The 25,918-nt window shown below is 55.3% G+C and overlaps 7 protein-coding genes across 7 annotated transcripts; 5 read left to right on the top strand and 2 right to left on the bottom strand.

Annotated features, from left to right (window-relative positions):
• Window positions 1-488: 488 nt before the first annotated feature.
• GCG54_00012683 (uncharacterized protein) lies at window positions 489-1,088 on the top strand (the record flags this gene model as incomplete). The annotated part of the gene is made up of 1 exon (XM_045412557.1): window positions 489-1,088. The coding sequence occupies one exon, from the start codon at window positions 489-491 to the stop codon at window positions 1,086-1,088; it is 600 nt and encodes a 199-aa protein (XP_045267262.1).
• Window positions 1,089-1,726: 638 nt separating this feature from the next.
• On the top strand, window positions 1,727-2,390 carry GCG54_00012682 (uncharacterized protein; the record flags this gene model as incomplete). Its single annotated transcript, XM_045412556.1, has 2 exons — window positions 1,727-2,309; window positions 2,365-2,390. 2 exons carry the CDS (start codon window positions 1,727-1,729, stop codon window positions 2,388-2,390), a joined length of 609 nt encoding a protein of 202 aa, XP_045267261.1.
• A 5,859-nt stretch (window positions 2,391-8,249) lies between these two features.
• On the top strand, window positions 8,250-9,917 carry GCG54_00012681 (1 3-beta-glucanosyltransferase; the record flags this gene model as incomplete). Its single annotated transcript, XM_045412555.1, has 2 exons — window positions 8,250-8,330; window positions 8,388-9,917. The coding sequence occupies 2 exons, from the start codon at window positions 8,250-8,252 to the stop codon at window positions 9,915-9,917; spliced, it is 1,611 nt and encodes a 536-aa protein (XP_045267260.1).
• A 1,850-nt stretch (window positions 9,918-11,767) lies between these two features.
• Window positions 11,768-13,976, bottom strand: GCG54_00012680 (uncharacterized protein; the record flags this gene model as incomplete). The annotated part of the gene is made up of 2 exons (XM_045412554.1): window positions 11,768-13,513; window positions 13,572-13,976. 2 exons carry the CDS (start codon window positions 13,974-13,976, stop codon window positions 11,768-11,770), a joined length of 2,151 nt encoding a protein of 716 aa, XP_045267259.1.
• A 1,466-nt stretch (window positions 13,977-15,442) lies between these two features.
• On the top strand, window positions 15,443-17,339 carry GCG54_00012679 (putative oxidoreductase CzcO-like; the record flags this gene model as incomplete). Its single annotated transcript, XM_045412553.1, has 3 exons — window positions 15,443-16,007; window positions 16,056-17,155; window positions 17,205-17,339. Coding segments are annotated over 3 exons (1,800 nt in total), but the record flags the coding sequence as incomplete, so codon positions are not given.
• A 984-nt stretch (window positions 17,340-18,323) lies between these two features.
• On the top strand, window positions 18,324-18,941 carry GCG54_00012678 (uncharacterized protein; the record flags this gene model as incomplete). The annotated part of the gene is made up of 1 exon (XM_045412552.1): window positions 18,324-18,941. One exon carries the CDS (start codon window positions 18,324-18,326, stop codon window positions 18,939-18,941), a length of 618 nt encoding a protein of 205 aa, XP_045267257.1.
• Window positions 18,942-19,784: 843 nt separating this feature from the next.
• Window positions 19,785-20,117, bottom strand: GCG54_00012677 (uncharacterized protein; the record flags this gene model as incomplete). The annotated part of the gene is made up of 1 exon (XM_045412551.1): window positions 19,785-20,117. One exon carries the CDS (start codon window positions 20,115-20,117, stop codon window positions 19,785-19,787), a length of 333 nt encoding a protein of 110 aa, XP_045267256.1.
• Between the last annotated feature and the right edge of the window lie 5,801 nt (window positions 20,118-25,918).

Here is a 25,918-nt window from a genome sequence, read left to right as displayed (position 1 = left end):
CTAGCCTCTGAACCGTGGCATTGTCCAATCAGCACAAGTCCGAGACTCTTCAGCCACTGGACGGTCTAGGTAGCCTTCAAACAGAGGTCAAATTACGCATGCCAAGTCTTCAGCTGCCAGGCATGTTCCAACTCGTCGACAGAACAACTCCATGTTATCGATGGCCGAAGTCCGCTTCAGTTCACGTCATCAGCCCTACAGATTACCAGCCCTACAGATTACCAGCCCTAGTGAATGTCAGCATTTCAGCATGGCTAGGCATCTCTGGCTGTGTCTTTCAGCGGGAACTGCGGGCACGAAACAGGATGTCTTAGCCTGAACAATACCGATAGAGCTTACATCCAGCAGGTGCGCTGACATCGGTGGCTTCTCAGGTTGAAGATAAAATATCGCCGACCCCTCCGTCACAGGTTCCCGATTTGCAGAACACGACTCAACACCAATTCATTCAACTACCAGCAGTCTCTAAAGCAAACGCAACGAGCAGCATGCCATTTTTGCAAAAGAGCGACGAGCCTCAGCCAACCGGGCCCCCATGCGAAGTCCTCCGCATCAACAAGCGCTTCGGCGGCGCCCAAACGACAGTCGACCGCGTCGACCCGGTTACTGGCTTTGCGACACCATTCTATATCCTGCACAACAATGACGAGAAATCCATCACAGTCATCCACGCCGATCCCCGCGCGCAGCAAATGTCGGATCAGGCCCTTGGCACGGCGCAACGGCACTCGCTCTCCTCAAAGATCGACGTTGTCTTCCGCGGTATGCCGTTCAAGATGAAAGGAAACGATCTAGGCATGGGACACGATTTTGATTACATGGGGGTGCGGTACAGCTGGAGGTTGTCGAGTTGGACGGGTTCTACAGGGACGATTTTCATGGAGGACGGGAATGGGAGGTTGCTGGCGAGATGGAAGAGGAAGCCTGACGGGAATGGGACGAGCCCGGCGTTTGAGGTGTACGTGCCGCCGCAGAGTATCGATATGGACATGGTTATTGTGACGGGGTTGGCGTCGATTCAGTATTGGGTCAAGGAGAAGAAGGACTCCATTGCAGTTGTGGGGGAGCTTCTCGGTGCGTCGTTGTGAGGGAAAACGGATTTCTGGTCTCTTCTCCGGTCGTTCTCTCTAAGATGTTCATGCCCAACGAATTGCAGCTGCTTAAACAGACAGACTAGATTTCAACTTTGATCATCTTTCTCGTAATGCAGAACAATACAGTTCACGTCAAAGTCAAGCCCTTGAGATAAACACAGGGGGTTGCTCACAACTCTCATATAGAAGGAACGTCTATCAAATACTCTTCAACTCCCAAGGCACCTGCTGTAACTCAGGATGCCTCTCGCCCATATTGGAGCATGCTTCCGCTAGCCTTTCATCCCATCTTCTCTTGGTTGTCCCGGAAGCCTTTCCTAGCAAAACAGGAAAGCGCATATCTCGACGCTCTTTGACAAGTCGTTCCTTCTCTTGGGTCATTCAAGTCGCTTGGCCGAAAACGAAACTCGGCTCCAACCACTTTACCCTCTGCCCTACCACACGACAATTTTTCACAACCACACACTCTTCCCTCCTATTCTCGTTGGAGATCACTCTCTCAAACCTCTTCCTCCACCAACTTTGGCGACAGTCCCACCTGACCCACACACTCTTTCCCCGTCCAAACATTGTCAATCATTGCTTTCTTCCACAAGTCATATACCCTCTTTCGATCACTCATTTCCTGCAGCATGAACATGGACGAATACAACTGCCGCTTGCTCTCGTTCGTGCCCCGGGCCCTTGATGGCGAGGCCGAGCGTTGGCCCGTGGACACACTGCGTCCTGAAGACATGGCTGGTGCGGGCTTCCGATACACCGGGGAGAGAAGACATCAGGCGGACAGCGTGACGTGCGATTTCTGCGAGATGCAGGCGTGGGCGTGGGAGGCCAAGGATGATCCTTTTGAGGAACATCAGACTGGATCACCCAACTGTCAGTATCTCACCACCCAGCTCTTCAAGGACCGCCACGGGGTCTTCCTCTTGAAGAGAGAGGCCACAGACAAGGCTTCGCCTGCCGCGTCAAACACCGTCGACGAGATCTTGACACCTCCCGTGACGCCCGTCAAGCCCAAGGCCGGCCGCAAGCCTGGCCGGAAGCCTGGCCGCAGCATGGTCCTCTCGCCCATCGTTACTGTGTATGACAGCACCCCTTCCGATGACCAGAAGCAGAATGCCGTCCACCGCGAAACCGAAAACAGCCCCATCGAGATCGCCATCACAGCTGGTGGCACCAAGTTCACCATTCAGGTTGCCGACGTCGGCCCCAGAGGTACGTTGATCCGAGATTTGGCCTCACTCAACACGTCACTGACATTGAAGAACAGGCACGAAGCGTCGTCGGATCGATTAAAACGTTGAAGCCGCCACTACTTTCGCCCATTTCTCAGTCGATATCAGGCGGGATGTGACAGATCCGCAGTACTTGCTCAAATACGGTCAGTAATACCACAAGACCCCGTAAGGCAAGAACGGCAAGGCTGACTTTTGCGCAAAAGGATGAACGCATTTACAACAACACTTGCTCCGGCACAACGTGAAGACATGACGACATACACTTGCTAAGCTATCACCCGCCACGATCAAGTCCAGGAGTCGCGGGACTGGATCCGGTTCGCTTCCGACGAGCCACACGACACGTACACCGGTGGTTCGAAACGGAGGAAGAGGCTGTACCACAATTTCTACTTACACATTTGCTACGGTCCACAGGACAGATGTTGAGGATATTGAAGGATTTGACTGCACGTGGTTGAAGGATGTGTGGCAAATGGGAGGAGAAGGGAATCATCCGCCGAGTCACACATTCGAATAGCTTCTTCCAAATATCACTCGCTTCCTAGCTTAAATCTACCAACCTGCGTGATGTCGAAAGGAATTGTGGCGAATGAGGTTCGCACCCGTCCCGTGATGGGCGGTGAGACAAACCCGCTCAAGACCCTCTGCGCAGATGCGGTCAACCCAGCCCAGGCGACACTGATACCGCAGGCGGCAGCCACGTTGCCAGACTCACACAGATCACCATCCCCGGTCTTTAAATTTCACGATTCAATGTGAAGAAACAGGTTCTGAGGCTTGTGGCATCACGGGAGCTGGCATGCAGCAAACATGCCTCAGACGTCAAACGGCGATCGCCAACCTCACCGAGAGGAGGGCACACCTTCAGAAGCACATTGCATGCGAATCCTCCAAACAAGACTTGAGATCCTACCCGCCAATCCCCAGGCTTGAGCGACATTCAACCAAGCAGCGGACGCCTCAAGAAGCCCGCCCGCCCATCCTGCCTGATTCAGCACTTTGAAGTCGGGCTGTACCACACACACTGGCCGCAGACGCGGGGAAGTAGAAATGGAAGTATTCGTACTAACATACTCTCAGCGAACGAATGACAGAGACCGGCGAGCACCCTCAGCCACTTGACGTGCGGGCATGTGGTGTGGTGCACCGCCGGCCGGGTGCTTGTGGTTTGCCTGTTCGCGCTACAGTGGAACCCGCTGTCAGGCGGGAGTGGAGGGGGAAAGGCCGGCGGAGTTTTTGGCTGCAGTGTGCTTTTGTCGGGTGCCTGTGTGGCTGCGGCGCGGGAGCGGGAGGTGATGTGGCTCGTGACTTGACTGCCGTGCTGCGGCCGGGGCGGCGATGCGGCGGGCAGATGTGTGTGTGACTGTTGCGAGTAGGTAGGCTGACAATGTTTGATGATGCCTAGACATGTATAAATCGCAGGGAAAGGCCGTTGAAGAAATCATTACAATCTAGAGGTAGAGATATCAAAGAGTCATCAGAAAGAAGCAAACCAAAGCCATAAAACATCATCAACCACCACCAACAAACGGGAAACCACACAATAAGAAGAATGACGACGGTCACCCAGACATACCGACACGGACGCTCGGGGCGCAACCCGCTCAGGACAGTCTGGCGCGAGACGTACGAGGTCTGGGACGGCGTCTGCTACGGCGTGGGCAAGGCCTACTTCAAGGTCACCGGCCGATGGTGATTGATTTGCGCATGAGGTGCCTTTTCTACGGCCTACTTTCGGGGGCTACGGGGGTCGCATGCGCAGATTAATTCGCCGAGACGAGATACACGAAAAAAGGGCTGAGCGGAATCAAGCATTTTTGGTTTTCTTGTTTTTTTGGGACATCCCTCCCCCTTCTTTGACGATCGCGAGCGACACGATACGATAGACGGACGGTGCGACAACACATGACGGCGGCGGGACGAACGCTACGCTGGGCAGATGAAGATTGACAAGACGGAGCGTCCACCGATGACGTCGGGCGCTGGACAGCGAGCACAGCACACTGTGGACAAGGACAAAAAAAATCTAGATCAGCGAGCGACTGAGCGCGACCCCATCAACTTGACACGGACTTGAGGGGCGGCCGTCGTGCTGGCTACCGGGGGAGACCCAGGGGCTGGTGCTGGTCGGGCATGGAACGAGACGTCGGGTGAGGCGAGGCGGCGACCGGGGATTCCGCTGCGAGGAGGCCGCGGGAGGAGCGTTTGGCCGAGGGGGGTTCAGCGGGACGGGTGGGATGGTGAGCTGAAAGACTGAAGGCCTGAGATGCATTGGCAATGCTCAGCTGTGGTTGTTGTTGACGATTTGGATTGATTGAAACGCGGTGATGGAGGGGCGAAACGCGGGTTTGCCAATAATAACAGCGCCAACCCGGGCAATCAGGGGGACAGGCAGCAAACGCGAGACTTTTTCGCTTCAGAGTTTTGGCGGGCTGGGATGAACATCAACGGGGCAGCACAGGCACTGCTGGAAGTTTGATAAGCAAGGCCAGAGATGGGGATGTGCGATGGATTTATTTTGGAGACACGATCAGTCAACCTGTGAAGGTACAGAGACAGAGGATAGATTTAGAAACAAGAAAAACAAGCAATGATTAACCTGTCGACTGGAGCAGGATTGTTGGATGATGGTGCTGCATCGCAGATGAACAAGTGTCGGTCGGTCCACTGAAAACCACAATTATCAATTCACAGTCTGCCAGGCTCACAGACTGGGAGCATGAACATCAATTCAAGGTGGTGCCAATGAAGGCGGGTGACTTGTCGAATCGGGTGTGCTGGGCCAATTTCGGCTCCACTGGACGTCTTGTTTGGGCTAAAGCGCGTAAATTAACTTAAGGTGGCCCCAAGAAAAGAGAGTTAATTGACTCCCGCCGCCGTCACTATTTTTGTTGGTATTTTATTCCCACTGCGCACTGTACGTTTCTGACTCGGGTGGTGGCCTGGGTGGGAGGGATGGATGGATGGTGGTTTCGTCGGAGACCTTGGAGGCCGTCCTGCAGTGTGCCTCGTATTCTTTTGGGGGTTGATGGAATTTCGACGTGTTGCTGCATCGATAATCGTCATTCTGCCTGACTTGCGTCGTCTGGTCTCGTCGTGATTGCGCTGAACTTTTCCCAAACTCAGGCCAAAGTCTAAAATACGAAGGACGAGTGTGCAGTAGGGCTATGCAGCTTGGCACAGTAGCGTCGTCATAGAAGAACGAGATGGCAAGTCACCACCTACCAAGTTACCACTTACACTAAGTACGGACATAGCGCAAGACATCGGACCGGTTGGTTCGAGGTTGATGGATGGATGCGCGATGGACGATGGGTGGCAGTTGGACGTGTGGGATGATTGGAGGTGGACGTCCGTGACAGTGCCTGTGGACTGGACCGAGATTGGGAATTTGGCGCCAACGGCCCCTCTGTGAATCTCGCACGCATCCAGGCATGGTCTCCTCAGTGGATGGCGAGGAGTGGCTGTGGTGCAGGTCTACGGGAGATCTGGACCGTCCGTCGGCAATGAGTTGTGTTGTTGGTCTTTCGTAATGTTTGGTTTTCTTGGTTCGGCGAATGTTTGCATTGCCATTGCATGTGGTTCATTCTGATGAAGTGCCCCCGGGGGGAGTTAAGGGACACAGGGAAGGCGGACTGATGTGGAGCAATATCCGATGGCCGGATGTTGATTGTAATAACGATTGCAAGGAGTGCCGTCGGCGACTGATTTCCCATTCGACGTGTGTTTGGCCGAGCGGCCTTGGGTGATGAGTTGGCATTGGCAGCGTTCCCCAAGATCTTGGACGGCCTGAAGGAGAGACGGTGTCGCGCTGGGCGGCGGGCTGGGCAGAGGCAGCTGAAATGAGTTTGATCTCGACCAAGCGATCCCCGACGTGAAGTCTGGCAGATGGAGGGGCGGGTTGACAGCGGGAGTTGGGGTCTTGGGGGGATAAAAAGAGGCGCAGAATGGACGACAAGAAATGCCAATGCTTGAGCGGATTGATCTCTTGGCGGTCTTGACGCTTTTGAGTAGGGACCTGGAGATATCTGGATCTGGCGATGGTGAGTCGGTGCTTGGCGGCAATACTGCGGTAGCTTGTCGAGTGCTATGTAGGTATGGCGAAGACGGGCGGCGGAAGTCATCGAGAGTACTATTGGCGATGATTTACCGTTGGACCGTGACGGGCGGTACTCGATGCCTGCATCATTGACCGGAGGGATGTGCGGTGATGGGTGGATGGGTGATGGGGTGGTGGTGGGTGGTAGGGGGGCCGGCGTCCGTAGGTCCCGGTCTGGGAAAGTCAGCCGCTACTCCAGGCCGGAGCTCACCTGTGTGGAGATTGCCCCTATTTCTCGACATCTTGACTAACGGCCTTGGGGGAGAGGAGCAGAGCAGAGTGATTGATGGTGGAGGAAGACAAGAGGAAATGATGGCTCGCTAGCATTGTCCGTCGCAAATGGGGTGGCAGCCAGATAGAGCGGTATGTCGCCCGTTATGTCATCCGTCATTGCTGACCGTTTGCACACTGTGGCGGACTGTGATGGACTGTGGCAGGCAGGAGGCTCTCACAGGCTTGAAACGAGATGAACCTGGCCTGGGCGGTTCCCGGGGGAGAGTGATGCGTGACTGGGTACGCAGGTACCTCGTGACCCAGCCATGTCTCGCAGCGGCTTCAGGTACCATGTCGACCGCCTCAGGTTTTGTGGTTTGCGGCCATTGGTCGCTGGTGTCGGGTGCGATGCGGTGGTTTCTGGCGAAGGGCTGAAGCAATGAACAAGACAGACTAAACAGCTGCGCCTCCTCGAAACGTGCGACGACCGTTTGAATACGGGTTCCTTCCTGCCTTTAGCACCTTGGGTAAGAAGTAGTTGGAATGGGATGAGGTGAGGGATGGGATGAAGAAGGGGAAGGAAGCAGACTCATCGCTCACACTGTCCTTCCTTCCGCGCTTCCATCGCATCGCACCTGCTGCTGCTGCTGCTGCTGCTGCTGCTGCTGCTGCTGCTGCTGCTGCTGCACCGCTAAAGAAAGAAGGAACAGACACAGAAGACGAGGAAAGAACCTTCAAGCTTACCTGCAAGGAAGGGGCTAGTCCCAAAGTGGCTCCAGCCAGGAAGGAAGGCGCCCCCTGGCCCCCACACCCCTGTCCGTGTTCCTGGCGCCTTCCCTGCCGCAACCCTGCAGCCTGCACTCGCAGTCTCTCGCAGAGGGCAGAGGGCCAGTTGCTGCACCTTGTTGCCCGCTGTTCATTCCACGTCCTTGGTGGTCTAGCCTGCTTTTCCTGCTGCTTGCCCAGGCACACCAGGCGATCCCATTTGGCACTTGCATCCTCCCCAATCTCTCTTAACTGGAGTCCTAGAGCAATGGAGCCCTGGAGCGCTGGACCACCACTGGGGCTGCCGGTGGAGGCGGGCGACGGGGGAGGGAAACGGTACGAGGATACGGATGGGAGCAGGACCCGCTTCGCCAAGGCATTCCATTCCAGGGCCCGTTTCCAACTGCTTTTCTACCGTCGCTCCCTCCCTTCACATCGCCTCCTTCCTCCTGCTACTTCTCCTTTTCTCTCCCCCGTGTGTTTCCTCTAAACCGTCACTCTCTCAACAATCGCTTTTTCATTTTTAGGGGAACTATTCTTTTTAGGAGAGAAGAGAACTTATTCATTGGTCTTGATTCATCTTGCCGAATGTTGTGTCTCTGAACCCTATTCTTTTAATTTCATCACCAATCCAACCCAAAACTCTCGACTTCACACACTCATTACCAGAACTCGTTATTTTACCACCCTTTTCGTCGCGTCCAAGGAATTCTCCAGTCTCCGATTTGATTTAGGTCTCCGACGTCATCCACCCGACCGACGACATCTTCCCACATCGATCCCGACGACCGAACTTCCACCCCTTCACCAACCCAACCCAAAAACCAATCCGTCACAATGGGCAAAGTCGCTGCTGCCGTTTCCGCGGCCCTGTTGCTCGCCAGCAACGCCGCTGCTCTCGACCCCATCGTCATGAAGGTATGCCGTCCATTCAATCGCTGTAACCCAGCTGCAGCCAGCTAACCCCCCTCCCAGGGCACCAAGTTCTTCTACGAGAACGGCACCCAGTTCTTCATCAAGGGTATCGCCTACCAGCAGGACACCGCCGCCGCCGGTGGTGAGTCCAAGACTGGCGAGTTCAAGGACCCCCTCGCCGACGAGACCGCCTGCAAGCGCGACGTCCCCCTCCTGGCCAAGGCTGGCACCAACACCATCCGTACCTACGCCATTGACCCTACCGCGGACCACTCCGCCTGCATGAAGCTCCTCTCCGATGCTGGCATCTACGTCGTCTCCGACTTGGGAGAGCCCAAGACCTCCATCAACCGTGACGACGCCCAGTGGAACACTGACCTGTACACCCGCTACACCGCCGTCATCGATGAGCTCGCCAAGTACGACAACACCATCGGCTTCTTCGCCGGTAACGAGGTCTCCAACAACAAGACCAACACCGAGGCCTCCGCCTTCGTCAAGGCCGCCGTCCGCGACTCCAAGAAGTACATCAAGGACAAGGGCTACCGCTGGATGGGTGTTGGCTACGCTGCCAACGATGACGCTGATATTCGCGACAACTCTGCCCACTACTTCAACTGCGGCGACCAGGACACCGCCATTGACTTCTGGGGCTACAACATCTACTCCTGGTGCGGTAAGAACACCATGGCTGGCTCTGGCTACGAGACCCAGGTTCAGTTCTTCAAGAACTACTCTGTCCCCGTCTTCTTCGCTGAGTACGGCTGCAACATCCCCGACGGTGCCGAGGGCCGTATCTTCCAGGAGACCACTGCTCTGTACGACACTGAGATGACCGAGGTCTTCTCCGGCGGTATCGTCTACATGTTCCACCAGGAGGCCAACGACTACGGTCTCGTCAAGGTTTCCAACGGCAAGGCCACCACCATGAAGAACTACGACGCTCTTGCTTCCCGCGTCCTGGCTGCCACCCCCTCCGCCGTCCAGATGGACTCCTACAAGCCCACCAACGAGCCTGCCGAGTGCCCCCCTGTCGCCTCCAACTGGGAGGTCAACGGCAAGGCCCTTCCCCCCACCCCCAACAAGGACCTCTGCTCTTGCATGGTTTCCAGCCTTTCTTGCACCCCCAAGTCCGGCCTGAAGGCTTCCGCCATCGGTGAGATGTTCGGCTTCATCTGCGGTGCCGACGCCTCCGCCTGCTCCGGTATCTCCGCCAACACCTCTACCGGTGTCTACGGTGCCTACAGCATGTGCAACGCCGAGCAGAAGCTTGCCTTCGTCCTCGACACCTACTACAAGAACCAGAAGAAGGCCAGCACCGCCTGCGACTTCGACGGCCAGGCCCAGGTCATCACCCCCTCTTCCACCAACGACACCTGCAAGACTGCCCTCGCCTCCGCCGAGGCCGCCAACTCTGCCGCTGCCACCGCCACCGCCCCCGTCGACTCCACCGCCAACCCCAGCTCCAGCGCCTCTGGCAACGCTGCCCCCGGCAACGTCTACCAGCCCCTCTTCACCCTCGGCTCCGTTGCCGTCGGCACCTACCTCGTCGCCGCTGTCGGTGTCGGTGCCGCCATGGTCGCTCTGTAAGCGATGCCAACCATTTGATGATTTGAGGAGGACCAAACCCGGGCGCCCGAGGAGATGTGGGCGACGTACTATTATGCGAGCGTGTAAGATATCCAAGCAGGGCGGCATCAGTTGCCAGCCCTGGTATAATACAGTCACGGCTCGACAGGATTACTCATTTTTATTATGGCATGAGAGGCTCTTTTGTGTATTGTCATCATCACATGGCGTTGGGACCTCGCTGGCAGCAGCTATACTCTGCTTCATGACTCTGGCCTCGCGAAAAGAGGCTTGTATTGTTTTCTAGGTGTCTTTTGTGCGATGAATAGAACCCTTTTTCTCTTTGTTCACCTTATTTTGTCCCAATTTCTAAAGTGACTGGCTTCCCCATCTCGTGGCGTTCAATGTGTGATGTCTTGGCGGCTACGACGCGGCTGCTCATCTCGGTAAGCGGCCTTGGCATCTGGGCGACTTTCCCTCTGTCGCCGGCACTGCCTCTTCCTTGGTGAACTGGTCATGTCTTGGCGACGGAAAGGGGCAGACCAGTGCTGTCAGTGGAATTCATCTTGAGGCATTTCACGAAGTCCTTGGCGGATGCGGTGAGTTCCTCGGCGCGCCTGGGTTTTGGGCTAGAAGGCTTGTAGATCTTTCTTGGTGTCTTTGCTGTCGAGGCTCCGCTTCGACTTCGCAAGATGACTTTCATGCCTATCCGAGTTTTAGCCCGAAGAGACTGGTCTCGGCGTTTGGTTTGGAGATTGTCCAAGATATGCCCAGGAAAGAGGTTGCAGGCCTTGGGGGGTTGATGAGTCTCAGTCCGAGGTAGCTCGAGTACGATCTGTGTAGCCTTGGCGTTTCTGATGAAGTGCTTCTTTCGGTTAAGTGCTTCTTTCGGTCTCAAGGCCTCGTCCCGCAGCTCTGAAATGGGTGGTGATGAAGGATCACTCGTCGATGGCGTTGCACACAAGTCTCCGCGGAAGTCAACTTTGAAATTGTTCAGGGTATCGTCAAACGTTGGCGCTCAGTGCTTCGAAAAGATGTGCCCTTCTCCTTGCACATGTCCTACGTCCGTCTGCACCCACCAGCGCGAATGCGCAGGTGCCTTTACCATCCGACATCCCAAAACGACACACCGCTTGCAATATACAGTCCGCAGCATCCCGTTGATTTGAGCTGAGGCCTCTCATCTTGCCGTTGCCCGTCTGTGAAGATGGGGAGATTCAAGACGGTACCCGGCCTTGAGCGGGCTGCTTTCTTTTAGGCTCAGCTGCCAATATCAAGTTCACTCACATTCTTCTGTGATTTATCGGGCTACTTTCCTCAGAATATCTTGAGGGTGCGTCCTCTTGCATCACAGTTTCCCCAACTGTCTTGCGGTACTCCTACAACATTGTCACCCTCACCCGCTGCTTGCTCTGGCTCTATTCGTCTACTCTCAGGCCACAGCCTCACCCTTACCGCCATACTGATGACTACAGATCTTAATGGTCTCTATGAGGTTTAATTACGCGGCCGGCCTCGGCCCCAGCTCTTCTTCCAGACCATGTCGACTGCCCTAAGATTACATCCCGCGCGTTGATGGCTTTCTTGCGTGGTGCTTCCGCAAATTTGGAAGAGAGTTTTGCTATCCGAGCGGATATTCCTAGCTACCCGGGTGGGTAGCGGGTGTAGATGACGACAGGGACGACAACGACGACAACGATAGGCATAGGAAGAGGGATAGAACAGTGAGGACAGGGATAGCGGGGCAGTTATCCGCCCGGGTAGCAAGACTCCTGAAAGAATGGAAGGCCTCCGGATCGCAGGCTCACCCGCACACGCAGTGCATAGGTGATAAACAGTGGAAGATATCTAATTGAGAAATTTTCAGGATGCTACAACTTGTCTGTGTTCTTTTCGCGCCCAATACCCAAGACAGGTAGTTTGTCATTCCCAACAGCAACCACTCCCAGTCGAATTCGCTTACTCCTCATTCTTCGGGATAAATCAATGCTGTCCATCCATCCCGAATCGGAATCGAGCTCTACATGTCGTGAATCTCGTAATGCTGTTGAAACGTAGCCTAGGGCCTCTGGTCCACGCGCGATATGTTTGAAGACAGCCCCCATAATGCTAGCTGCAAGAAGAACAAGACTAGATATCAAACATAACACTGCCCAACCCTTTGACACATGAACGACAAGAAATTCTTGTCTGTCAGAAGCCAGAACTGTGATATTAGGTTCAAACTTTCCATCCACTTCGCCTGCAGTTGTGATGTTGAGGTATAATTGACTGAGTTGGAGAAACGTGTTGATCAACTGCGTCAAACGAGTGCTTACGTCTTCTCTAGTAACATTTTGGAGAAAATGTACGTCTTTGTCCAGTTGGCTCTTGAGTGACGGGTCTTTGATGTAGTAAAGAGATGACTCGGATTGATATGTGACCTCCTTGTCATCTGGCATTCCTTGGATGATAGTCCAGAAGACTCCCGGAAATGATAGTTGGGATATATTTTCAGACGGGTGCGGTTTTTGCGAAGGTCTTTGTTGGACTACGGCGCATTCCCTCTTGGATGTAATACCCGAGCAACGAATGATAGACTCGACGTATCTTTGTTTGACCCCGCAGTGTGACTGGAAAGAACCATCGCGCGGGGTGTAGTTGGATTGGCATTTTGCGGCAAAAAGTAATGATGTAGGGCCTGCATCCACGTCCAACTCGTCGAGGAAAAGAATGGGACGATCCATTTTGTCTTTGCGGCCTGACAGGAAGCCTTGGTAGTTGACTGAGTTTTGTGTTCCGTTATCTCCTAACCAAAGAGGATTAACGAAACGATCAAGCGCAAGGCTCCAACTCCTGCTATAGGTGTGGTTGTGTCCATGCCATGTGCCATTTGAGAGGCTGTATGGATTGCTGCCCAGATCGCACCTCGAGGCGCGATGTAAATCCTCGCTCTCTACGGGCACACGCGGTGATGGATCTAGCCTTCCCCCAGTTAAGTAGTACGTAGCGTTGATACATTCGAGTTGTACGTAAGTTGATTCGATGTGAAATGATGCGTTGCCCTCGCCAACATGGTTGACAGGCACTCCCACCAGAGAGGTGTATTGCACGGTGGCATTTGGTGATGATGTGTCCTGCCATTCCTGTCCTTGCATGTCTTTCAGAATCGGTATTTTTACATTGCCCCAAATGTCCATTGTGTCGTTTTTTATTTTCTCGGGCGCAGTAACAATCGTTGTATACAGTGATTTCAGGACAGCTAGCTTACCAATGGCAGTTAGACGTGACGCACTACCGAGGGTACTTCTGAACCAGTCGGCAGTTTGGCTCTTGGCGGTGGTGTCGAAGAAGGTTGCGGTTGTCTCTATCTCGCGATAGCTGAATTCCAATTTCGTCATGCGCAATAGTGATTGTGCTCCCAGCGGGGAAAAGGACCAAAGCATGAGTAGCAGCGGTGACAGTACGCTTAGAGAACGTAGCCGCAGTACCATAAGGACAGATCCGCCAACTGTTTGGCTGCCCATGAGTTGTTCGAGGCAGCCGATTGTGGAACCCTTCTCTAGATTCCACCTGGTGGCTTCTGTCATCAGTCGACCGACGATCGAGGCGAAAAGGATTGGGAAGAAAGTTGCAAGCTGAAAAAAGTAATCTTTAGCTACAGCTTCATGATGTTCATCAACACTGGGTACTTACAACGGTGATGGCATTTTTCCAGGAGTCATACGAGTTGTTGATGACCCTAGAGCCATCTAAATCCCAAACCAAGGAGACGAATAGGATCATTGCCGTTGAAAGTAGCACTGCTGCACAATCGGTTGACAGAGACGCTATTCCCACACGGCGTCGTGCACCCTTGACTTCAGAAGCAGCGTTGTCCTCTGTGGATACAGGCTTGTACTTGAAATAGGTGTTGCTCTGCTGCTCTACTGATATTTCATTGGTCTCCTGCTCGACAAGACGACCAGGAAGGTATGCCTGGCCAGAATCATCCTCAGCAAGAAGCGACCTCGCTGAAGGGAGTGGTTCGCCATTGGAAGAGAAAGATTGTCGGCCGAGAGGTTTGCGCTGTAGTGACGTGTTTGAAGAGGAGTCCCGCATCTTACTTTTCTCGAGCGGTTCAACGCAAATAGCTGCTATGCTTCGATTGCGAGCTTAGAGAAAGGAATCACGTGCTGCAAACTTTGGAGAGAGCGGGTGAAGAGAAGAGCAGGTCTTCGTATTTCAATAGTTGAGGCTGTGGTACAGATGGTGATGCATTGATTTGGGATTTGAGACCCAGATATATGTTGGAGGCAGCCACGCAGCCTAGCAGCTTAAGCAGGTTTCAACCAATCTGATGGAGACATCTAAAATTCAAGGCAGCCTCCGTTGGTTGCACTTATCGGGACTCCCATATTGTTGTCCTCTGTAACTGGGTGCGTGAAACTTGTTGGTGTTATGATTATGTCTTAGCCACTTTTACGTGCTCCGTGAAATTAAGGGCGGGACAAAATCACATATCTGGCTGAACGAGAATCAGGATTTGATTGGATGAAGCAACGGAATTCATGGCACAAACGCCATAGAAACATGACACTCGGGCCAAATAAGGAAAATGAATGTACCCAACATGACAACGGATGGGCAGAAGCTGGATGCGGCTAATTCGACATAGGTATGGAAATCAGTGATGTCTGCTACAACCTCAACTCCAAGTTGAGTGTGATCCGGGCACCTAGAGGAATGCTGTGTGTTGCCCACGTTGCCTGCTGGACTGACATTTCCCCCTCTCTTGATTTAACTTCATAGCATCTTATCAAACGACGAAAGAAGCCCCGAAAGTTCGACCCAATCATTCCGAATGCACATGGAAAAGCTTCTTAGATTGAACTGACTCGGTATGCGACAACTTGATGTGTCGTCGAGGAGAGAACTCCAAGGACATGGCCGTGCTCCCTTCTCCAAACTTGCTTGAACCATTTCATCTTCTCCTACGTTGTGCATCCAATGCCTGATGAGACCAGCACGGGTGGGAACAACACGACAACATGCCACGGACTACCACTCTTATGAACCCATATCTCACGTCACAAGGCAAGATGAGGGGCAGACACCACCATCCCCTCGCCAAGACCCTCCGATCCCAAATACCACGTCCATCTCTTACATAATTCGGCCGCTTACCACCGCATCCCGCCGGCCATGCCCTCCATCGCCATCCTCCTCCCTTTTCCAATTGGTCTGCTCCCGCGATCATCGGTGGGGGATGATCAGATAAGATTATCCCATGCCACAACGTTGCATCAACCTTAAAAGACTTCAACGCTCGCCCCCGGGAACCATCCGAACTCGGGGTGGGACGAGGACGCCCCGCCAATGAAGACGTGCTGCGGGGACGGCGCCCGGCGGTCGAGAAATCCGGCATTGGCCCGTTTAAGCTATCGGACGCTATCGCGCTGATTTATGTACATCCCGCGCGGAATTCCCATGTAAGTCATGCTGCGCCCGCCCCCTCGACCGCACGATCGGTGTCATTCTTCAGCGCCTCTTCCCGTCCCCCTTGCATCTTTTAGATCACCGACATCATGGACGGCACGAAACTCCCCGAGCTACCGGACCTCCAGCTCCAACCGGGCGTCACCAAAGAATCCGTCGACGCCGTGCAAATAACGACATCCTGGCTGACAACCCTTTCTCAGCGCTTCGCCGAGAAGAACCTCACCCTCTCCGACCTGTTCATCGAGAATTGCTGGTGGAGAGACATCGTCGCGCTTTCATGGGACTTTTCGTGCAAACAGGGCCAGGCGGCCATCGCGGCGTACCTTTCTTCCGCAGAACACGGCCTCTCGGAGCTTGAGCCGAACAAGTTCGGGGGCCTGCAGCCTTTACTTGTCGACTTTGGCGGGCAGATCTGGATCCAGTCTGGCTTCACGTTCCGCACGCCTCATGGAGAAGGGAAGGGATTGCTGAAGTTAATGAACGTGGGCGTGGGAGAGTGGAAGGCTTGGACCGTGTTCACGCAGCTCGAGAGGCTGGATTATCAGAGGGAGTTGGAGAAGCAGAGGGCTGTGTGCGTGCCGCCTGCGTTAGCCAGTAATGGGACGAATGGGACGGACGGAGAGGAACTGCAGGTGTTGATCGTTGGTGCAGGTGAGTTGCCATGAGCTCTGGCAAGCTTAGTGACTGACAACATGGTAGCGCAAGCTGGACTGATGCTCGGTGCGCGGCTCCAGCACATGGGCATCAAGACACGTCTCCTGGAGAGGAGCTCTCGCCTCGGAGACTCCTGGCGGAAGAGGTATCAGAGCGTCACGCTCCACACGCCGACTTACACGGATCACTGGGCCTACATGAAGATCCCCGAGACGTGGCCCAGGTTCCTTACCGGAGACAAGGTGGCAGAGTTCATGGAGCACTACGGCCAACTGATGGGTCTCGACATCCAGTACGACTCCAACGTCACAAAGGTTACCTTCGATGAGGTCGCCAAAAAGTACACTGTCCAAGTCACGACACCAGGGGGAACACGCACACTCTCCGCGAAGCACGTCGTTCTAGCTACGGGCCTCTTTGGGGACGAACCAATCGTGCCCGAGTTCAAGGGCCAAGAGACTTTCAAGGGTCAGATCTACCACTCCAAGTACCACAAATCTGCTGCCGACATCCCAGATGTGGGCAACAAAAAGGTCGTGGTGGTCGGCTCCGCCACCAGCGGGCACGACATTTCCGCAGACTTTGTCGCCCACGGCGCCAAGGAGGTGACGATGATGCAGCGCCGAGCAATCTACTCCATCTCCCGCGAGTCCTGGGAGAACTTCATGCTCGCGCTGTGGGAAATCCCCGGCCTCAGCACGGAGGAAGCCGACATCGTCGGCAACGCGATCCCGCTGGCGGTCATCCGGAAGATGAGCATCGGGCTGACCAAGATGATGGCGGCGCACGACAAGGTCGTCCACGACGGGCTGAAGAAGGCCGGGCTGGCGCTGAAGGAGGGCGGCGACGGGTACGGCCTGGCGGACTACCAGCTCATCAAGGGAGGCCAGTATTACATTGACCAAGGGGCAAACCAGATGATCATCGACGGCCGGATCAAGATCAAGAGATGCGAGGAGGGGGTGCGGGAGTTTGTGGAGGATGGCCTGGTCCTCGCTGACGGGACGAAGCTTGAGGCAGACATCGTGGTGCTTGCCACCGGCTTCCAAAAGGAGACGACGACCATTGAGAAGCTGATGGGCTCGGAGGTGTCGAAGAGGCTGCGCAAGTTTGGGCAATTGGACGAGGAGCAGGAGCGGTCTGGGGTAAGTCAACGTTCCGATGATGATATGGGTTAATGCTGACTGGGTGTAGTGGTGGCGATCAACAGGCGTACCTGGATTCTGGTACATGACCGGCAGCTTCATGTACTGCCGCCAATTCTCGCTGCCGTTGGCGCTGCAGATTGCGGCTGTCGAGAAAGGGCTGAACAAGTCTTATTACAAGAAAGCGTAAGACTTGTTAATCCAGCATGAGTTAAAGCATTGGGATGGAAATCTGCTTGTCGGATTGGTCTGGGCAAAAAAGGAACTCAACATGGCGCTCGACGTGGTTGGATGGCGGGTAGCATTCTGATGGGCCGGTGCATCAACTGTCACCAAAGGAACGACGGAGTTATTATATTTAAAAACATGGACAGTTCATGATTATGGGCCTAAATCTAGTGACTTCAAATCGCTGGTCAAGCAATATGGCGATGCTTTCACAAAGTCTGCTAGCGACCTGGTGGCGATGAGGTTGTGACGTCTTGGGGAGCCGATGGGAGGACGATGTGAGTATTGTCGCTTCAACTCGCTCCCATAAAGAGGCCTCCAAAGTATGTAGTTGCGACTACCTCAATGAAAGAATCATAAGCCAAGGATGAGGTTGACTGGACGTACACTTGCTACGGCGCAAGCTTCACGACTTACACCAACAGATGCTACGCGATGTGGACGTGTTCTCTGATGGATGCACGTTGAAGCGCCGTAATGAGATATGAGCCGCCCGCGAGGATCTTAACTAATGGAACAAGAGACGCGATCGGAATGCTACGTCAGAGCTGTTTCACTCCTTGGAACGAAAGGTCTCTCTTCTCCGCCGCCATCAAGGTGAGGCAGCTCGACTTCGGTGAGCCCGGTCAATCCCACTTTCGGCACGTGATCCACTTACCGCCTAAGCCCGATAAGGATAACGTTCGGAGAAGTGTCCTCTCCCCCAGAGAGGTCCTGCGCAAAGCGACCGACTAACTAACCACCTAGGCGTCCGCTCGCTCGTCTCGCAACAAACAACCTCTCTTTTTCTTGTCTTCACCACCACCACCATCACAACAGCAAACGAACCCTCACGCCGTCACGAACACGGTCGCCTTCACTACCACTAAAAAAGATACCCGAAGACGAAAGACACCTCACCCACCTTAATACACCACACACACCACCAAAACCGCCCAAAATGTCGGAACTCACACACTTCGACCTCCTCCCGCTCCAAATAGACCCCCAGTCCAAAGCAATCTCCTCCACCTCCTCCTCGCGCGCGCTGCAAGCCGAGCTCGCCCAGCTCAACGCCCTCCACCGCTCCCTCGTCACCTCCGACACCACCACCCAGCACGGCGTCCCCCCGCCGCCGATGCCCGTCAACCCCAAACGCTCCGCCAACGTCTCCAAGCTGCGCGACTCCGGCAACGCCGAGTTCCACAAGAAGAAGTACGCAGAGGCCGTCAAGTTCTACACCCTCGGCCTGCAGATGGCCCTCACCCGCCCGCTGTGGGAGCCCTCGCAGCTCGTCCGCGAGGAGGTCGCCAGCCTGTACGCCAACCGCGCGCAGGCGCACATGGCGCTGCAGCAGTGGGCCGAGGGCTCCGTCGACGCCGAGGCGAGCGTCGAGGCGAGGAAGGTCGGCAACGCAAAGGCCTGGTGGCGCAGGGGCAGGTGTCTGATGGAGATGGGCCGCCTCGAGGAGGCGAGGGAGTGGGTTGGCAAGGCGCTCGAGTACGAGGGCGAGGAGGGCGAGCTGGTTGCGCAGCTGAAGGAGATTGAGGCCAAGATTGAGAAGAAGGAGAGTGCTTGAGGGAGAGGTGTTGGAGCAGGAACTTCTTTTACGATTGATAGGGACCTGGATGTCGCGAGGGCTTCACATGTGCCACACGAGCGTGCCAGCGGAGGAGAGTCAGGCCGAGGGCAGAGAGCTTGGGAGTTGGGCACAACCTGACAGGTCCGCGCCGAGGGGCTGCTGCATGCGCACCGAGGATTGCTGGAGCTGGGCACTTCCGTGGACACATCATACGGTAGTCACATGGCCATCGTGAGCATTCGACCGACGTGGGAGATATGGTCGTTTAGCATTTCTAGTAGTATACCACATGTACCAATACCATGACTATGAACCCCAAGTCTGCGGAGGAAGAGGAAGAAAAACCCCGCGCCGTGATTCAGTTCGCATCTTGTGGTAGTCATGCCTCAGAGCGAGAAATGAAGAAGAAGAAGGTATGTAACGTGGACAAGGGGAGCATCGTAGTAAACCATTTAAACACTATGCGTGGGATGCCATCATGGCGTTTCGCTCCGACATCCTCTGGATATCCCAACAGACCAAATCAAAACATGCGTGAGGGGGTGCTTATGTCCGCAACCGCCATTCCTATTATCCTCCCTTGCTACCGTTCGCAGGTCCGTAGGTTGATATTCGGCTCGACAGCTTCGCACGGCCGGTTCATTCATCTGCCGGTTTGGCCCGCCTCGGTTCCTCCGTAACCAGGGCCGGAAACATAATCATTCATCCTGTTGATCCTGTCGGCCGCTATTCATCGGCCCTGGTCCCTCGTCGACATCCGGGTTGGTGTTGAGTGTGGACTCTGGCGGCCGTTTCTTTTATTTGCCATGATTGACTGAGTGACGAATGGTGCAGCGTCGCTTATGCAGCAGTGGTCTTCTCGGTCAAGGTCTTGCCGCGGGGGCGCATGACGGCGTCCTGGCTGCTCATTCTCCGGTCCAGCGCACGCTCCAACTTGGCACCGAGAGCCAGCTTGCTCATGTTGGCCGTCTTCTCCTCGCTCAGGGTGACTCTTTGGGAGCTGAGAGCCTTGTTCTCCATGCGGTCGAGGCCGGTCGCGATGTCGGCGATCTCGGCGTGAGCCGAGTCGGTGGTCTGAACGGTGTTCGCAAAGGAGGGCGCCATGCTGTAGGTACTGTATCGCACAGAGGCTCGCACCTGTGGAACGGGAGTCTCGGTCAGAACGGCGGTCATTTTGGGCGGTATTGGGTAGGATAGAGAAGAGGGGAATGGGAGGAAGGGGAGATCGAACGGGAGGAGTAAGGATTAAGATAGTAGCAGCGCAGCGGCAGCAGGAACGGAGGAGGTCCACGTGTGGGATGAGCTGTCGGGAGGTGCGGCGTCAAAGAGCCAAAAAGGCAAAAAAAGGGATCGAGGACGAGGCGCAGCAGGGAGCAGAAGGGATGGAGGGATTTGCAGCCAGCAAAGCAGCCAACGGGAGGGACGTCAAGGAGGAGGACAAGGCAGGAGAGGGCTAAAGCGCGAAAGGCAACATCAGGAGACAGAAGAACGTACTGAGGGTGCCATGATGGGACGAGAGGAATCGAGTGAGGTGGGCATTGTAATTTTTGACTTTAGCGGGATCCCTGCTTGAAAAGGTTCGTCAAAGTGGCCGTCCGGACCAGTTCGTTGACGAGAGAATGGTTCGAGTTTCCACAGCCCGGGGCTTGCTTCACGACTGTCGGACCAAGGCAGACAGGTGCAGGGCGCAATTGGGATGACGGAAGAGAGCGAGCGGGCTCTGCGGGTTGGGTTGGCTTGCAGCGGCGAGCGGCGTGAGCGTAGGTAGGTTGACCGTGAGGTAGACGGCAGCGGCAGCGGCAACGGGAGTCAACGACAGGTGTCGGTAGGGGGCTCCGGGGGTGGGCGAGAAGAGGAGAAATTCGATCGCTTCGGGGGGTGTGGCCGGTATTGCGTATTCTGGAGTGTATGTGTACACTACAGTGATGGTAAGGTATGGAGGCGAGGAGGAGACCAGCGACGGGGACTGGAGAAGGGTTTTGAGGTTGTTGAGTGGTTGAGAGGAGTGCCGGGTGGATTGTTGGCGAAGAGTGTGTCGGTCAGAGTGGAATCGAAATGGGAGGTGAGAGAGGGCAGCGCAGGCGAGATTGAAGTTCGGGGGGGACGATCGATGGGTCCGGACTGGGGACTGGGTCGTATCGGGTGCAAAACGGTCGTGGGCACGATGATGCGGTGGGCAGCAAGGCAGCGTGATGTCCGGGAAAAGGAGAAGAGAGAGATTGAGGAGAGGGAGATGGAGATGAAGAAAGTCGAGACTCTGGTCAGAATGAACGACTCGGGGAGCAGCAAGTGCAAGGCAAGCGGTACCTTGCCTTAGTCAAGCGAGACAAGGTGAGGGAACAATTGCAAGAGCAGGAGCAAGAGCGGCAGCAGCAGCGGCAGGAAGGAGCATGGGACACGACACGGGAAGGAAGGCAGGCAGGCAGGGAGCAAATAATAATTAATTCAAGCAAGCAGCCCAGGCAAGAAGCGCGTCAGGGACAGCATTCACCACACACTGCACACTGCACACTGCACCACCTCAGTGACAGACACACCTCACCTCACCCTTTCCCCGTCTGCAGACAGTGCAGAGGCCAAGGCTACGCTGAAGGGAGACTAGCAGAGATGAGAACCGGTGGCCATCGGGGATGATTTGTTAATCACCTCACTCATGTACAGCACTGCGAAAGGCACCTAGGGCACTTGGGGTAAAGTACCGTTGGTACTCGCTCAGGCCGGCCGGCTCGGGTGCCTCTCACTTGCACTAAGCAAAAGTCAGGCAGGAACGGAGGGCGGGAGGTGACGAAGGAGGGCAGCCACGTTCGATCAAGGCAACCTCCTTCCGCCCACGGAACCGTACCTGCTTGCAAGACAGCGGTTGGGTCAGTGACGATCAGGCAGGTGCAGGTGCAGGTGCAGAGGGTGCAGACTGCCTGCAGTGAATGAGCCCAGCTGCAATGGCAGGCACGCAGCAAGGAAGGGAGCGAGTGCCCGTCTGGGAAAGGCGGCCCAAATCTCAAACGAGATCAGGAGAAGGTGCGCCTGAGTGGGAGACTTCCTCCCCTGTGTGGGCCCTTTCCCGGGAGGTTGCGATGTGGAAAGAGCGACTTGCAGCTGCAGCAGCAGCACAACAGTCACAGGCACCTTATCGTGCCTAATAACCGCTGCACACAGGTGATTGTCACAGACAGCCCGATGTTCGGGTACTTCGTACAGACGGGCTGTCCGCTAAGCAGAAAACGGCACGCAGACAGCAGCCATGTGCAGGTCAGGGATCTGGAGAGATCCCGGGACAGGGGCCAGACCAGCGCCCACTGGGCAGACACTTACTTAGTACTACCACTTAGTAGGTTGGTATGCATACTACGGGGGCATGTACACATCTTCAGGGCCGATCCATGCCCGCCGTTTTCTTGCACCTTTTTTTTTTCTTTCCCGCGCACCCGCTGAGAGAAGAATCAGTGACAGGCAGCGCGAGATCTTAAGGCAGAGATCTAGAGCTCCATGTCTCTGTGTCTAATGTCTAGTGCAGCGCCATTACCAGCCGCCCTACCAACAGAACAGACCAGTTCCTGCGTCTTAAAGTAAGACGGACGACTGGACTGCGACCAGCCTTTTCTTTTCCCCAGGGGTCTCCAGCTGAGGTGAGCTGGTAAGGGGGAGCTCTGCTCTGCTGCTTGCTTCCCAGGTACTTCGTAGACCAGTCATCTAAGCCACATGAGTCTTCGTAGGTAGATGCCAGAAATAGGACCGCTGACGGCCTCGTCCACCGTCAAATCTGCCTTCCCGTTCGGACATTTCCTGTGGTACGCGTACCTACCTGCGGAGGGGCCGGGTACGTACTCTCGTCCCTCCCTATCCACGGCTATCTGTAAGGCGAGGCAGGCAATCAATCAATCCGTGGCAGGAACAGCCTGGTGTTCAACAGTGCAGTGTCAGCAACGCCGACCCGACGATAGACGTGCCTTCCTTCCCCTTGATACGGACTCACCAACCTTCAAAAAGGAAGGATCAAGGGAAGAAAGGACATCGCGTGTCGCTGTTGCCATTCCTGATGAGGGGAGTTGCTTCTTTCCTCCCTCTCGCCTTCCTTTCATGGATGTCGGGTCTGATCTGGCATATCAGCTTCCCTATGCCGGGCCTGGCTGCCCTGCCCGTCCTTCCTGGGTTTCATTCCCGACACCCAGTCCTGTGGATGCCCTGTTTCCCTCTGCCTTTCCCATTCCCATCTCCCATCCACCCATTCACCCATTCACCCATTCACCCATCATCCATCATCCATCATCCATCACCCTCACCCTGGTACACCACAGTCCACCACCCACCAATCTGTTTCTCCCAATCTTTGTTTTTTCCGCCCTTCTCCCCCATCCCATGTCGCATATCCCCCCGATGCTAAGTCTGGATGCCCCGAAGCCCCATGCCCCGGTCGCCGCAGTGTTTGCACCTTGCAGTTTGCACCGCGTCTGGGCCCCCGGCGCCCATTGTCGCCTCCCGTTGTTGGCCGCATGCGTCCGACCTGCAGCTCACCAGCTGAAGAAACACATGCCCAACTTCTCATAACCACGCCTTGCCAGATATTACATTCAGAAATACCTGCACAACCGCCTTCGCCGCCGCTGCCACTTTACGCAGTATTCCAGGCCAAGGCCGCTATCTGCTGATATCAGTCCACACACCCGCCACCACCAGCCTTCATCGCCCGCTGCCATCCACCCATCATCGCTTACAGCCCGATACAGACACCCATCCCTTCCGGCCTCCCTCTCGCCCAAGTCACCACAGAAAGGGGGAGACAGGAGACGAGAGCCTAGCCCCCATCGTGCCTGTGCCCCGGCTTACGCCTGTGGCCGCTATCGCGGAGATACGATGCGCTACGCTGAACTCACAGGGGGCCGCTTAGACGTCCTTCAACACTATCTGCAATAGGGGGCTATACGCGGTACACCTCAGATCAAAGTACCCGCTGCTGAAGGTCATACACTAGGTGCTCTGCAGAGTATCCGTACCTCGCTGCCAGTCACATCCATCCCATCCGCGACGCCTTGCATTGTGTCTCCTCGCCGGCTCCAACACCTTTCGACGCGCCTACGGGGTCCGAGAGCCACTTCAGTCAATCACCGTTTAACCTGCCTCTTCATCTTCACACCCACTCGCAAGAACCACAGACACTTGCCCAGGAACACATCGCCAATTCCACGTGTCACCTGCATCAATTGAGTTTGGTCCGCCTCCCACTGCGGCTATCCAGCGCCTACCAAAGTACACGCCAAGTAGCCTGCCCTGCTTCGGCTCAGATGCACGATGCATTCAACTCCGGTTGACAGTCCTTCCGCCCTTCGCCCCATCCCCGCCTGCTTACAGATCTCGCACTCTGGCCTAATATGCCCTCGGATATCGGAAACAAGCCGATGGCACTGACATTGCCGGACGCGCCTGGCAGACGCATTCGCAGCCAGACAGGTCTCGCTCACCTTCAAACATGATGTGGCCATCGCTGCTGTGTCTTGTAAGTCATTTCGGCGTACTGATGGTTACAGCTTAGCACCAGTCCGCAATGCGTTTTAGCCCACTGTCGATCTCGTCTTGGCCAACACTCCAACACGCCCAAAAGACCCTGACTGCGACGCTGTGACGCCGCAACGCATCAAGCCCCAGTCCTGCTGTTCTCCGACAGGGGAAAACACGCACTTTTTGTGCCAGCCAGGCAGGGCAGGGTAGGGTGGCAGGTATGGATAGGCCATGAGGGTAACGGGGACGGTCTTCAATGTTAGTGCCACACTGCTCGCGGCGGGCTTGTCGAGACAGGCGAGGCAAGCCAAATGGCGCTTCACCTCTTCGAAAACGGCCATTGAATGACGATTATCGATCACTGAGCTTGCACCTGTCGATCGGCATCTGACGAGACCAGCCACCAACCGGCAATTCTCGTCTCCATCAAGCATCTCGGCCTCTTCACTTGGCCGGGAATGGCACACACTCTCATAATTACACGCACACATGGCCTCGTCTCAGATCGTATGCCTCTTTGTGGCCCTCGGTCCTCTCACCCCATCGATACGACCAACTCGCCCTCCTCAGACCACTTTCAATATCACTCTGTCAATCTCGACACGCCAGTGGCTGCTTCCCCTCATCTTCTCACCTTCCCCTCTCTCGCGCCTTTCCCTTCTGCCTCGTCCGCGGCATGCTTCGCACGTGGCAAACGCACACATTCCCGGCCGTCAGGCACTACCTAGCCTCGTGGACTGCATGGGTTTTCTGATCTCAACGGACGGCACATTCCCATCGCTGGATGGCCAATTGAAGGCTCCTTCCTGCCTGCCGTGGAACATGCTTCGCAGCCTGTGCCACCTTTAAACATAGCATCATCTCGGATTGCCTTTTGAACGAATCACTCAGACTGGCAATTGCCCATTTCATGATTCACGTCCTTGATCATGACAGGGTTCTTGAAGCTCACCAGGCGGAACTCATCTCATTCTTGGTCCCCCTCACGTCGCTCAAGAAGCTTTGGGCACTCCTTCTTCTCGCCTGCCCGCCCTGGTCTGTCGAAACTTTCCAGCTCTTGAGTTTCATTAAGCATGTCGACCCCCAAAACCCCCTCGTTTCCGGACCTGGCCACGCCATGGCTCTCATTTGACTTCATCCGTCTGTCGTCGTGTCAATATGTCCAACGCAACCGGCGCTCTTTTCTCGGAACAGCTCATAATCGCCAGCCAGCCTCGAGTCATGGAAATCGTTCGGCTCGGACTTGATTACGACGGAAAACGGATACTGCCCACTCACACGCGGTCCGAGTCACTGTGCCCACCTCTTCCACGTGGTTTCCCGCAGATGGGAAACAGATTCCTGGGAGCCCCCATACGACGCCAACGTTCGGGTCGGGTGGAAACCTCCAAAAGGCTGGTGGCTGTCGACATATTTGGCATTTCACGCCGACGTCCAGATGGCTATCCTGGATGGCCGTAAACTTACCTGCGTAACTGGTT

The sequence above is a fragment of the Colletotrichum gloeosporioides genome (genome assembly GCF_011800055.1).
Source record: "Colletotrichum gloeosporioides strain Lc1 chromosome Unknown consensus_24, whole genome shotgun sequence".
NCBI lineage: Eukaryota > Fungi > Ascomycota > Sordariomycetes > Glomerellales > Glomerellaceae > Colletotrichum > Colletotrichum gloeosporioides.
Note: the sequence above shows the minus strand (reverse complement) of the source record. Positions and strands in the feature narration are given on the sequence as shown.